This window comes from Rattus norvegicus, chromosome 2 (genome assembly GCF_036323735.1).
Source record: "Rattus norvegicus strain BN/NHsdMcwi chromosome 2, GRCr8, whole genome shotgun sequence".
NCBI classification, from domain to species: domain Eukaryota; kingdom Metazoa; phylum Chordata; class Mammalia; order Rodentia; family Muridae; genus Rattus; species Rattus norvegicus.
Window position 1 is genome coordinate 28212546 of NC_086020.1, and position 14756 is coordinate 28227301.

The 14756-nt window shown below is 46.0% G+C and overlaps 1 protein-coding gene and 1 long non-coding RNA gene across 8 annotated transcripts in view; both read right to left on the bottom strand.

Moving 5' to 3' along the window:
* Positions 1-14756, bottom strand: part of Pde8b (phosphodiesterase 8B) — a 234210-nt gene that overhangs the window by 202705 nt on the left and 16749 nt on the right. For 2 of the 7 annotated variants that reach the window (XM_063281701.1, XM_017590817.3), the window contains exon 1: positions 1583-2218. The exons of 1 other annotated variant lie outside the window; for it this stretch is intronic. In XM_063281701.1, the coding sequence (XP_063137771.1) occupies positions 1583-1921 (339 nt within the window). In that variant the 5' untranslated portion in view covers positions 1922-2218. Of the gene's footprint in view, positions 1-1582; positions 2295-14756 lie in introns of those variants that run through there. 4 more of the 7 variants (XM_039102163.2, XM_006231811.5, XM_008760670.4 and 1 more) reach the window with 3 other exon arrangements.
* On the bottom strand, positions 3139-5507 carry LOC134485713 (uncharacterized). Its single transcript, XR_010063976.1, has 3 exons — positions 5326-5507; positions 4333-4473; positions 3139-4126 (listed from the first exon to the last, which is right to left on the bottom strand). It is a non-coding gene; the product is annotated as an uncharacterized LOC134485713 (long non-coding RNA).

Genomic DNA, 14756 nt, shown 5'->3' on the forward strand with positions numbered 1-14756 from the left:
CTTGCTACTATGAAAAGAAAAAAAAAATACATAAGTTTCTCTTGAGTAACCAAAACAAAATACCACAGAGTTCACGAGTAGTCACTATTTTTGATGACTGCTTCTGGCCTTCAAATCTCCTTTCAAAACCCCAAGTTAAAGATGTTACTAAATATAGCCTTCTTAGCACCTTGAAATCTCTCTTCTAATGGTAACTTTATGGAGAGAGCAGCAAACAGAAGCAAATTTGATGCCCACCACAGCCTCTGTAACAAATAATGAGATAAGACGGTTAATGTTCAAAAGCAAGAAAATAAACTTAGTCCTGATACACAGTATGTGTTAAATGGTATTTTTATGTTAATGGTATTCTCGTTTATTACCAGAGAAACATCGAAGCCATTAGTAAACACTGGTTAAGTTATATGTGGCAAAATGAGATTTCCTATTACAAAAATGAAGTTCTTCGAAAGGCAGCCCACTATCCGTCCTGCCCCCCGACTCCCAGTGTGACTGCACTTAGTCCAGGGAAGACCCAGGGCCTCCTCACACTGGGCCAACTTTTGAGTGTATTTTTACTACTAGATATACAATTGTGTCTTTGTCAAGGAACCATAGAATGGTCCCTGGTAATCCGTGGACTATACAAGAGCTGTGTCTTTCTAGCATTAAGAGTTTAGAGATCATATTTTTCCTCTACCCAATGAGATGTACCGACGCTCTTTGGTTTGCTATAAAGCAATTAATCTGACACAATGAAATCCTCTTGGATGCAATCGTACTTTGAAAACATATCGATGAGCACCGTTGGAAGAGATTTCCATCAAGAACTATTTAGAGACTGCCTTAACCATTTTTTCCGCATCCTCACAACCCCACCCCCACACACACATACACCCCGGAAAACGTGTGCAGAACCACCATCCTGAGACAGCTGCCCTGAACTGCTGGCATTCCAAACCCTGGCTGGGTTCTCTCAATAATGTCCAGGATACAGTCATCCCAGAGAAACACTATAGTAACAACAGGTTCCACTTGGCTCTCCCCTAGTCTCTTTCTATAGCTCTTCAAACATAAACAGTCTGGTTCATTCACAAATCCCTGCACTGGGTCGCTGTACAGAGAACTCCATCCAGCCTGGCTGACTCGCAGGTAAAAATCTGAACCTGAGGCGCTCTAACATCCTGGTGCTGGGGCTGCACCACATACAGATCCAGCTCAGCGCTCAGATTTCATTCAGAGGAACTCGCATGCTCTTGGTGATGCATACCCATCCCTCCAGCTGCATCCATTGGGCCACAGGCTGCCCTCCCTCAACAAGAAACAGGCCGCCCCAATTGCTTTCTGCTGCGCTGCACTCTGCACCTGTCCCCACCCCAGGACCAGCTAGGTTTGTTCCCCTGCACCTCCAGGATCTTTTTCATCTCCAGTTCCCTGGGCCTTCACCACCGGCAAAAAACAAAAAACAAAAAAACAAAAAACAAAAAAACGAAAAGTAAACTCCGCCTTAGCAACACCCTCCCCCAATCGATCGCCCAACTCCCGCACGAACCCCCCACCTAGGACAGACCCGACGGATGACCCCCCACCAGCCAGCATTTACCTTGACGCTGGTGTAGCTAGTCTGGGTCTCGGCCTCGGCGCTGCTGCAGCAGTGGCGCCTCCGGCCCCGGCAGGTGGTCGCCGCGGGCCCCGAGGACCCGGTGCTGCTGCCGCTGCCCAGCTCAGCCCGGGACCTGCGGACTCGGACAGCGCCCGGGGGTCCCGCCGCGCGACTCGGGGGCATGGCGTCGGCGGCGTCGGTCTGCACGAAGAGGCCGTGCAGGGGCGCCGTGGGGCCCTGCGACACGCTGCTGGTCTGGCGGGGCGAGTTGGACTCATCCGAGTCCCGGCAGTAGATCACACCGCTCTGCGAGACATGGATGCTGGGGGCGCAGCCCATCCCTCAGCTGGACTCCCCCGCGCGCGCCCGCCCGCGCCCCCGGGCCACTCGGACTCCCAGCTCCCACGGCCACCTGCAGTGAGGGGGCGGGTGTGGTGACGGCGGTGCCCAGACTGCGCGCCCCCCAGCCTGGGTGGCCGCCGCTCTGTCGGGCTCGCCTCCGTGCCCCCTGGCGAGCGTCCGGGGGCAGCGCGCGTCACCCCAACTTTCCCTCCCGGGCCATCTTCCTCCTGGAGCGGCAGAGCGCGCACACACGGCCCGCGCGCCCCAGCGGCCGCCACCCTCCCCGCCGCAGCGCCCCAAACGCGCGCCCCGCGCCTCCGCCCTCTGCTCCGCCCGCGCCTCGGCCCGCGCCGCCCAGCTCCGCACACTCTGGCCAGGGCGCCCGCCCGCCGGCCGGCTTAGTCTCCCCACTTTCAGTCCTTGCACGTCCTCTTCCAGTCTCAGTCCTCCTCGGGGTCCCCAAGGGCCACCCCACTGCACTCTTCTCCCTGCCGCGCAGTGCCTGGCAGCATGCCTCGATGCCCTCCCCAGTTCTTGGCTGCCCAGAGGCCTCGTCCCTTGGGGCGTTCCTTGTCCACAGAGCCCCCCCAAGTGCTCTAGCCCCTCTCCTCCTAGTCTGCACTAGCTTTGCTCCAGGCCAGAATAGCTGGGTAGACCTTTGGGGTAAGTCTCTTCTCAAAGACAGGCTTTCAACATCTCCCCGAGTTGTCCCCAGGAAGCCCTATGCAAACAGCAGGGAGCACATAGCTCGGGCCCACCAAGCCCACTGACTGGGTTGTCAACACACTTGAGGAGTTAAGAGACCCAATTCTTGCATAGTTCACCAGGACCCACCTTCCCCCACATACTAATCCTAACATTCAGCTGGGCGGTGGCCCAACCTTTGGGGAAAAAAAAAAAAACATTCCCTATCTGCAAATCCTTCAGAAGTTGATGCCAAGAGATGGGCTATCCCACAGGGGAATACAATCCTCATTTCCGTGGAAGATCCAAAGGAAGATCAGAAGCTGTCTGCATGTGGTTTTCTGTTCGCTTGTTATGGATGTTTTGTTTTTGTTTGTTGTTTTGATTTGTTTTTCTTTGTCGTCCCCCGCCCCCCCCCCCCAAAGTCTTCAGTTCTTCTCTGGGCATCACTAACTGTTAACCCAGCCTCCCACTTTTCTTCTTCCCTTGGATTAGGCATTCCAAAATGACCTCTCTCAGCCCCCCAACTCTGCTGTGCGACCATAAGGTGGAAATCCCCCCAGGTACCACTTGCCTACTTAAGGTCTCCTTCAGTGATTTCTACAGCAACCACGGTGGCCCAAGGGAGAGAGTGAGATGGTCTGAACAAGGGTTTCACTTCTAGCTCTATGAGGACAAATTTCAAGGCAAAATACGAAGAAAGTACCGAGTTCAAAACTGTCATGATTCTCCCACCACACCACCACCATCAACTCAGAGCTGTCAGAGGAAGATGTCTGATGATGTCTTCTGACTGCCAAATCCAAACAAGACCGACATCCCTCCACCTCTGAAATTCACGCTGGGGGATGATAGTTTACATCTATACTTCTAAAAACTGGGAGGCTGAGGCCAGTCTGATCTCCATGAGTTCTAGGCCAGCTTGGTCTACAGGATGAGAATCTGATCTCCAAACAGAAACACCACCACATCCCAAGTTCAGATAGAAGGAAGGGAAGGGAAGGGAAGCTCATTCTGCTTTTGTTTTGCATCCCAGTTTAGCTGTAATTTTTTGTTTTTGTTTTTGGTTTTTGGGGGTTTTGTTTGTTTGTTTGTTTGTTTGTTTTTTTGTTGTTGTTGTTTTCTCACTTTAATGGTACCGAAAAGTTCGTCTTGCAATCCATGTTGGGTTTTCTAAGAGGCAGGCAAATAGCGCAAAGGATTTCTGAGTGGGCTGGGCCCACCAACAAACAAAAACTGAGGTAGTGTTTGGCAAGTAATCAGTTTATTTGGTGGTCTTAGAAGCAACATCCTGGGAAGGACGGAAAAAAGGGAGGGAGGATGAGTGAAGTCTGAGCTGAGAGAGAAACGGACTAGCCTCGGGCATCCTGTAGGGAGGATTCTGCTTCTAGGATGGTGCTTTAGAGGGGTCCTGAAGAGAGGGCCCTTCATAGGTCCGCGAAGGTCGGGCAGCCATACCAACAGTGTCCCTGATCTCCGACGAGGTGGACCTCTTTAGCTGAGGCACTTCCACACTTACTAAAGGGCAAGCCAGCAGCGGAGGAGTAACTCAGAGCCCTTCTCTCTTCACATAGCAGCTTCCCCACTCTACCGCAGCTCATACAATTAAGAGTGCCGCGTTACCCCGGATAAACCATATCGGAGCTAAATTACAAGACCCCTCCCCCAAAGTCTCCATCTCCTCTCCAGGTGCAAATTTAATCATCCCAGTAGTTCCTACGCACCCATCTCAGGCATCCTCCGTCACGAAACTGAGCACCATATATAATTCTCGCGCCGCAGTCATGTTCGGGGTACCTCAAGGAATTCCTCAATGGAACCACCCATTGATGAAAAACGTCCTGGTGCTGCTTTGGAAGGCTAAACTATGATAAAAACACAAATTATCCCCTCTCTTCTGGTAGGGAGGCTAGGAGATGAATCATGGCTGCACAGACATCCAGAAACAAATTTAGGTTGAACTTATACATTTTTAAAAATGAGTAAGCCCCGAGAGGGATGACCTCAATGTAGCTAGTGAGGAGGACCAGACAGCTTTAGCGGGTTAATTGGCCATTTCATGTTGGTACCAGGTCCTTCAGTGTTGAATGTGGCTTCACCGTGGGAAAGGAGGCAGAAGGAAAAGTACTTTAGATATCCCTTTTTACATTCCATTTTCAAAGCAGCCACAACTCCCACCTCCAAGTCTGGCTAGGTAAAAGGAAAGTAATCTGTCTCTATCATCTCCAAGTGTTCTCAGTGGGAATGTGTGAACTGCCCCCCCACCCCCCACCCCCCAACCCCCGTGACAAGGGCAGATCCGAGCAAATCACTGAAACTTACAAGGAGGATAGAAATAGAGAAGAAATGGGACTCTGAAATCATTCCCCCAGCTCAGTGCTGAGCCCAGAGTGCTGGCCTCAGGAAGAGATCTCCGAACTGACTCCCTAGCAAGGACACCAGTGCCACCCAGGGTAACAACGGTCCCCTCACACCACAGTGGTCATGTAGGCCTGAGTTGTGAAATAAGGTCAGGAAACCCAACATTATAAAAAGAAATTAATTAACGTGAGAACATTTTAGCAACAATGTCCAAAAAGCAAATCGAAAGAAACCTAACTGAACTTAAAAGAAAAAAAAAATAGTACTTAAAAAGAAACAAAAAAAAAAACTTATCTAATGTCCAAGGTCAGCAGAGCGGCTTCTATGTTTTATAATAATATTAAGTAAGCACTTACTGCAAAATCATGACCCAGAGCACTGCAGGATCTTGAAGAACGAAGGTCCATTCCAATTCTGAAATGGGATGAATCTCCCAGAATTCCTCTCAAGGAGCAGAAAATGTGACTAATACATTTTTGAATCCTTTTTAACCACAAAGGTTAAAACAACCATAGCCACCTGATTGATTTTTAGACAATGAAACCTTTAATCAACTGACCAACCTTACAGAACTTCTGGGTTCAAAGAGTGTTCCTGGGGGGGGGGGGGTCAAATGACACCATTTATTAGGCAACTGGAGAAGGTTCGCTGAACTCATTTGGAAGGATTATTCTGAAACCTGACCCTGTGTAACCTTGGGGAAGTCATTTAACTTCGGGGCTTCGGCTTCCTGCATAATCTCTGACCTCTCCAAATCACTGACATTTGGAATTGCTAAGAAAGTTTTCTTCCTCTTATAAGATAATTTTTAATTTAAAATCGTGGGCCTTGTTTTTAAGCTGAAAGGGCAGTACCGCTCCCTTAGGGCACATCAGTATTACCCGGAAGAATTTGTCAGAAACACGATAATTCCACCTTGCGGGTGTGCAGGGCCGATCCTGCACCTGTCATTTCTAAGGAAGTAAAACCCAGTGTAGCCTGCCCTCACCCGTCTTTGTGGGGCCGTACAGGAGTAATGGCTGTCATTCTTATACAGACCTGTGGTACCCACATAACAAGGCCACTCCCTACCACAGGCTAAGTTCTCACCGCCACTCTGTCTGCCTCCACTAAAACTGGCTCGAGAGACGGACGTGGCAGGAGAAAGAGGCACACTCCATGCTGGCTCAAAGCTGGTGATCTCAGAGCTTACTAGAGCAGCATACCAGAACCTTGACCCAGTAAAGACATAAGATGTTCCACACCAGCTGGGCCCAACATGGCTGACATAAAAGGCTACAAAGATGTTCTTTGCTTAATGATAAATACCATCTCCATAACACGTAAAAGTGCCTACCCATCACGTATCCTGACGTCACGACATTAGGGATATCTCACAGGAGTACAGAAAGAGTGTTGTCAGGAAGTGGTGATATGGAGAAATTCACACTCACTCCCAGAATGCCTTGCCTTCCCCTCTCCTTAACTCTGATAACCCACCCCTCCATCAGTTTGACTATCAAAGTACCTACCCAAAACAGCACCATGCTACTACTGATTCTACTCACCCTTTGAGCACAGTGCCTTTGCCTATAATAAAACCCCTCTCGTTCCTTCATTGTCTTCACTTCCAATTTTTTCTTTGAAGGAGAGAAGAATCTAGAAGCACTGGGCAGAGGTGTCAATCTGACACTCTTCCCTCCTAACCCACGCTTCATGCTGTTTCCCCAAGAGTCCTAGCATTCATCAGGAACTAGACCCCCTGCCAGTCATGCATCCACCTTCAGACTTGCATGGCTAACTTCCTCCCTTCTTTAAGTCTCTTTTGCAATGTCTCCTGCACCATGTTTCCATCCTCAACCCCTGTTTAAAACTTTAATCAGCGTTCGTTCATTTGTCTGTGCCCCTCCTGAATCCCCCTGGCCTGGATTTTTCCTTGTGTCGTAGCTTAAGCCACCCTCGTTTCACTAGATAATATTAGCTCACTTGTAATATTTACTGTCTATCTTCTCTCACTAGAATCTAGGATCTCCATAGGCAGGATTTTTCTACTTTCTTTTTTTTTTTTAATCTCATATCTCTGTTGTCCCAGTGACTAACATAGCCACCTGGGTACTTGAGGTGCTTTGAATACTCTTGGCCCAGGGAGTGGTACTATTTGGAAGTGTGGCCTTGTTGGAGTAGGTGTGGCCTTGTTGGAGTAGGTGTGGCCTTGTTGGAGTAGGTGTGGCCTTGTTGGAGTAGGTGTGGCCTTGTTAGAGTAGGAGTGGCCTTGCTGGAGGAAGTATGTCACTGTGGGAGTGGGGGACTTTGAAGCTCCACCCAGTTCGGAAGAGTAAGTTGTCTTCCACTAGCAGCCTTCAAAGGAAGATGTAGAACTCTCGGCTCCTCCTGCACCGTGCCTGCCTGGATGCTGCCACACTCCTGCCTTGATGATAATGGACTGAACCTCTGACCCTGTAAGCCAGCCCCAGTTAAATGTTGTTCTTATAAGAGTTGCTTTGGTCATGGTGTCTGTTCACAGCAGTAAAACCCTAACTAAGACAGTACTCAAATATTTGTTGAATGAAAGAATGAATTATTTTCTTTGCCTTCACATCTCTGAATTGTCACAGCTCAAAATTGAGGAAACTATTGTTTTAAGCAGGAAATTTCATGTTCTATGATTTTAGTTTTTAAAGTCAATGAATGTGTTTAACTTGGAAATCCTCCTTTTAGAAATAAAATCATCTGAGTAGATATTCTTATATCAGTGCTAGTTGTAGTAATGAAGTGTGAAAAAATCCATATATCAAACACTTAAGGAGCAGCAGCAAACTGCTTAAATGAAAATTAGATTGGAAAGCAACATAATATATACATATCAATTACAAACATGAAAAACAACATGTAATTATTGAGTTCATAAGTGGATGTCAAATGTGATCTAGAACTTGCATAAAGACAGTCTAAGTGACTTAGTGTAACGTTACCTAACCATCTTCTTTTAAAAACAATGGTGAGTTACCGTCTCTAGGCTTTCATTGGTAAATTTTTCCATCAAATCAGGAGAAAGATGGTAGGAGAAGGCCCCAAGGAATGTGAAAAGAGATGGAAAAAGTAATAGATACATCCTTACAGGGAAACACAGAACCAGATCCGCAGAGTGAGAGACAAAGAAAGACACAGCAGACATTTTTAGGGTGGAATATTCCTGGCTAGTGCATTTATAGATGCAGCTTTTCAAAGAGGAAAAAAAAAATAACTTGTATTTTTAATTATGCTTGCATCACTTTTTAGATTTTTTTTCTTTGTCAGAGACCAAATGAAATTAAGGAAAGGATTTGGCCCATAGGACCATTCCTTCTTGCCAATTGTAGAAAATGAAAACAAAGACAATGAGGGAGGAAAGTCAACTAACATCTCTGACTTCCTTGGGTCAACATCACCAAACTTGCAGGGCAGTGAGTACCAGACCCTCATCCGCATAGTATAACAGTGATCTGTCCTTCTCATGAACAAAACTACCACAAGGAAAGGGCTGGACCAGCTCCCAGGAAGAATTCTATAGTCCCCCTTTGCTCTTTGTCTCCAGGTCCTCTTGGGCCCAAGCAATCAGGCTATGAAGGATGGAACGATCATTTCCAAATGCCTTGTAAATACATTTTGCAAGAATGTTCAAGACATGAAAGGATATTCAAATGAAACTTGGGGTAGGGCCCACTCTGCGAAGGAGCTTCCACAGTAGCCATGGATGTAGGGCTTTCAAGAAACAACAAAGCATAATACATAAGGTACAAGAGCAACTAAATGACTGTGCTATCAATCTTCTCTGGTCGCTGTGATAACTGGGAAAGACTTGCAAGAGAAAGAAGACTGCTAGCTAGACCCTGACTGGGGACTTACTAATCAGAGGAATCTGTATGAGCAAAGGGACAGAGGCACATCTAACCCTGATGGGACTGGGCTCTGAGAACGCACTGGACAACCAGACATCTATTCCTGAGCCAGAGATGATGAACACAAGGAGGAAGGAGACAGAAAGTGCCAGGTGCTGAAATTGCCTTTCTGTGTCAACCTTACCTACATGTTCTGCTTCCTGTACAAAACCACCTTGCGTGACAATCTACATTGAGAAAACAAATCTACCTGTTGTCTGACTAAAGATGTTTGCCGAGTGATGAAGGCTTCCACTAGAGATGGCTCCTTTAATATTCATATATAGTTCTTGAGATTTTAGACATTCTGAACCAAGGTTTATATTTTTGATCTACATAAAAAAACGTTTCTGGTAAACAATATATGAAGCAAGGTGCAGTGCACACTTATGGCTGTGCAATGCACGTGAGTTTAAGATTTCCCAAATGCCTCACGAGTTAACAGTCCAGGTTTGTTTGCCTGTCCTAGTTTGTTGTCTGTTGTTGTGTCAAACATCATGACAGAACCAACCTGGAGAGGAAAAAGTTTATTTCATCTTACTTGTCTCAATCATTGTCAGTTATTAAGAGAAGTCAGGGCAGGACCCTGGAGCTAAGAACTGAAGCAGAGGCCACAGAAGACCATCATCTTCTGACTTACTCCACATAGCTTGCTCAGCCTGCTTTCTTTTTTTTTTTTTAAGATTTATTTATTACATATAAGTACACTGAAGCTATCTTCAGATGCACCAGAAGAAGGGCATCCGATCCCATTACAGATGGTTGTGAGCCACCATGTGGTTGTTGGGAGTTGAACTCAGGACCTCTGGAAGAACAGTCGGTGCTCTTAACCTCTGAGCCATCTTTCCAGCCCTCTCAGCCTGCTTTCTTAAACAATTCTTACACCACCCGCCAAGGATGGCACCGCCCACGAGTGAGTAGGCTGGACCGTTTAACATCAATCATTAATCATGAAAATGTGCCACAGACTTTCCTACAGGCTAGTCTGATGGAGACACTTTCTCAATTGGGCTCCCTCTCCCCAGATCACTTGAACACGTGACAGGTTGACAGAAAACTAATCAGCAAATTGGGTGTTGTTGCTTAACCTCAACATGGAGGAGAACTGGTTAAAATTGAAGGCTAGCCAGTGCTATAAAGTAAGTTTCAGGCCACCCTAGGCTACAGACTGAGGCCCTGTTTGAAAACAAGCAACAAGCAGCAAGCAGATAAGTCTAGGGTTCTAAGCAGGCCCTCCCCTGCTGGGAGGCACACACCTTCACAGGTACACCATTTACTCCAGGGCATCCCATAATCCATTCCTTCAGCAAATACTGAGACCCTACTGTGAATCACACACTAACACTGCACCAGAAAATAAGAAGGAAAGAGTGTCCATTTCCATGAATTTAGACCACTGGCATGGAAGATTAGAAAGATAAACAGTAAATTCGCTGGGAGTGGCGAAGAAAGAGCTTTGAAGAGCGTTGAAACACATCAAAGAGGCCTGGCATGCTGATATGCACACAAAGCCCCAAATCTTAGGGAGCAAAGGCAAGAAAATGGCTGCAAATACAAGGCTGGCTTGGTGTCTATAGTTAGTCACACACCAGCTAGAGCTTCCCAGTAAGACTCTGGGAAGAAAGAAAGAAAGAAAGAAAGAAAGAAAGAAAGAAAGAAAGAAAGAAAGAGAGAGAGAGAGAGAGAGAGAGAGAGAGAGAGAGAGAGACAGAGACAGAGACAGAGACAGAGACAGAGAGAAAGGAAGGAAGAAAGAAAGAAAACTGATAAATCCTGAAGTAGAATTATATCTTCTCAGAGAAGAGGCCTTTTTGGCTAAGAATATAGAAAACATTATCAAATAGACTCTTCCTTCATTCTTTTTTCATCTGCACACCCAGAACACAAAGCCCTACCACTACCCAAGGCACCATAAGAGACATGAAGAAGGGTATCACAGCCCCGGCAGGAACACACGTATGTATGCACAAGCATGTTCATACTTGGCTATGAGATTAAAAACCCTGACTCAAGAGAGAAAGATGAGTTTGGGTACAGAGCACTAGAAGATGTCACCAAGAAGATAGACGGGGTGTGGTTCCTCAAAAAGAGAGGGATTTGAGTAACTAGAAAAAAAAGAGCCTTATAGAAGACCTCCATGAAGACCTAGAGATGACAGCACTTGATGAATACTTGAAGAGCAATAAAGAAGGGGGCTCAAAGGCCTTGGGCTGAACCACACCCACTATGAACCCTGCGAGGAATACACCTGTACATACAGTGGGCGCTTCCCCCAATTGGGCATTTTGTGGGGTCCAGAACTTTGAGTCTAGAGACCAGAAAGTATCCACTCAACACCAATGCTGACACTTGTTCCCCAGAATGGGACTAGAATAGGAGGCAAGACATCAAGACGTTCTTTTGTGTTTACTACAAGGTCTGAAGAACTTACAATCTAGGAAGAAGAAACAGTTGTTTTAAAGACCAGAAGAGAGCAGACAGGCAGGTCAGCCTCCAAGTACTCCTGGTCAACCAATGAGTACATGGCTTACCCTTTCCCGGTGAGAGGAAGAAAGTCATCTCTGCCAAGACTTCCTTCCGTGCGTTTTCCTACAACCAGGCCCACCCAGGGATGTTAGTTCCTTGCTTCCTGTTTGGATTGCTAAAGTCAACCTTTGAGGCTTTTGCTGCAAGAACAGCCTTTTAGGCCTTGGAGTTTCATGTCATTACCAGTTCCAGGAGCTGGAAGATGGCAGTTCAGCCTAGGGGCCCTATATTAACACCTCCTGTGGATCTTGTGTCTTAATCCTCTTGCTTTGGCTGTGAGGGCAGTTCCAGAAGCCTCCTAACAGGAAGTGTCTTCCTTCTTGGAATCTGACATTTGCTCTGCAGAATTGTACTTCCTGTGTTATATCATTAAATGTCTCCAAGGCAACAGTAGCTGGGGCATGACTGATAACGTCTTCATACCTCATATCATAGATAGAAATAGACTAAGCCACGTGGAAGGAAGCTTCCGGGGGTTCTCCAAACCAGTGGCAACCAAACTTTAACATCTATCGGAGTGTGTGATCTGCTGAGACACAGACTGCAAGGCCAGAGAAGGTGCGTTTCTAACTCTGACCTGAGAAACAGGACTGCCGCTGTCTCCAGATCACACTTCAAAAACCACTTCTAGACCCAAAGCAGGATGTTACAAACAACGGCAGTGGCTGGAGCACAAGTCCTCACTTATAATATTTGGTTTTTCTGGGACACAATTTGTGCTTGAAGCCAAAGCTTCATTCCACAGAGAATTGCCAGAACACTGTCAGATGAAGGAAGGACAAGAGGAGGGTAGATCTGGGTGTCTCCAGTCACTCCGAGCTCTGGAAGTCTGCAGAGGACTGGTTTACTCACAGAAGTCAATACAATACTTTTTATACACAACAGCAATGCATTCCTGGCAGAGCACTTGATCACATTTTCTTCTTATGATAAATGATTCAAACCCAGGAAGACAAGCCCACTGTGGCGTTTTAAGGACCATAAAGTTTGGTAAAAGGAGGGCTGGGGGCAAGGGCTGGTGAGATTGGGAGGAGAAGGGATAGTATAAATTGGTCCACCGTATAGACACAAAGCAGAACAAAAATTATTCCTATAATACCGGCCACCACGTGGGAACAGCTCAGTAGCAACCGTTTGGAGCTCGGCGTGCCTTATGTCTCTAGGTCGCTCTTGTGTTTGTGACTTTAGATAGGAAAAATTTCAACACCTCTTTTCTGTTTACCACTAACCTGAACTCCCACCTGGCTTAGCTAATTACTGGCTTCCTCTGAGCATTGAGTCACCCACTTTTAGAAGTTATAAAAACCCAACACAAGCCTTTGACAAAGAAATATGGCCAGGGTTGAGCCCGACACTGAGATCTCAAAGCTTTCACATCAGTGAATCTATTCCTGTTTAAATCACCAGCCTTTACAGATGTCCCTCCCCAGGGAGTCACAAGCAATGCTTGCCCCTCCTCTGCAAAGCTACAGTCCCACCAAAGTTTACCCGGCAGGAACCAATGAGCTTACGGGGCTTACTTACAGATTGTAGGTGAGGGGTTATTTACTAGAATATGGGTGCTGTCCTACAAAAGCTCACACTACAAAGTCTTTACCTGTGGATGCAGATAATCTTCCACATCCTGCTTGTCCCCAAGGCCAAGTGTAGTTAGGGCAGAGTTTGCATACAGCAGGTGGTAGGAGCTCACAGGGGAGGGTCCTGTTACTTATAAGGAGATGTAAACAGTCAACAAGCCCAGTTGGAATGATCTTCGGTAAAGGGGCACAGTCAAACACCCCAAGATTACAACTATTTGGGCTAAGAGAATATTCCTATCCAATACCAACATAAACATTGCCTTAAACAACATGCACACGCTCATATACACACTCACACGCAAAACTCATACACACAATACACACATTCACACTTACATATAATCACATATACACACTCAAACTTAGACACGCTCACATACACAGCTCACACTGACACACATACACCCTCTATGGAGTCTTGCAACAAAAGTGACTCATTGGGACATATATGAGAGTCATCTTTCGATGACTCCAAGGAAACAGCTCCTTTGGACACAGGTGAAAAGTGACACATGTGGACTCACAGCAGATGTGACAGCATGCACAAGACCTATGCAAGCACAAACCAGTCAACACAGAGAGAATAAGGCATGAAATCTCACCCCTAGCCTTGGAACAATTGGCAATTGTTACTGCTGGCAAAAGACATTTGATTTTCTCTAGGTGTATAGTCCAACCATGCTCCAATGGTAGACCACTCCCCCATGAGTGGACAGTAGAAATTGGCCATGATGGGCAGAGGGGGAAGGAACAAAGTTGGGTGGATAAGGAAACAGGGGTGGGTCCAGGAAGAGCTTGAGGGAGGAAGAATGAATATGATCAAATTACAGAGTATGAAACTTAAAAAAAAAATCTAATCAAATACGAAATAAAAATGCTGAATTTGAGAGCTAAAACCATGAAACTCTTAAAAACCTGTAAACCCTACCCTTAGAGGTATGAGTTCAAGACCAGCCTGATAAGACTCACTAAAAACAAGTAGCAACACGAATTGGCCTTGTAGACCTACTAAGTTAAAGGAGTCAGACCAAAGGCCACAAAGTATGGTCCGTTTGCACAAAATATCCAGTCTATCCTGACAAATGATAGTTGCCAAGGTTTGGAAATTCAGAGCCTGGAGAATGGGTGTTTCAGGACATGGGATTTCCCTTCAGAGCGATGTTTTAAAATAGCTGGAACTAGATGGGAGTTGTGGTTGCACAGTGTTGTGAAGTCAGGTGTATTTCATCAGACACTTTAAAATGGCGAGTTTTATACTGAGCATGTTTTATTACAATAAAGCAGAGTCACTCATCACTTCACGAGAATAAAAGAAAAATACCTATCAGCATCTAATAAATGCAGGGGAAACATCTGACAATTCCCTAAATACACTAACTAGATAAGAAATCTCGATTAAACCATTTATTAAAGGCCCTTTGTTCGATCTACAGCATCAGAAAAGAGAGAGAAGGAATAAGCAGTTCGATCCTCAGTGGAAAATTCCTCAACGTCTCTCATATTAAAGCACAGAAGTACATCACCCCATTAAAAAAATTAAAAAGAAAGAAAGAAAGACTTGGGCTAGATACGAATTCTTCAGAAGCACACATGTGTGCATGGAAACTCCTAAAGACTGTAAAACAACACCAGACCCAATAAGAGAGTTCAGCAAACCTCAGACCACAAGACTAATAAACACAGGTCACCTGTTTTCTATATTCTAGTAATGAGAACTGGGAATTTGACATTTTAAACGTCATTTATGATGATGTTGGGAAGCACAAACCTTTCTCTGTGGCTTTC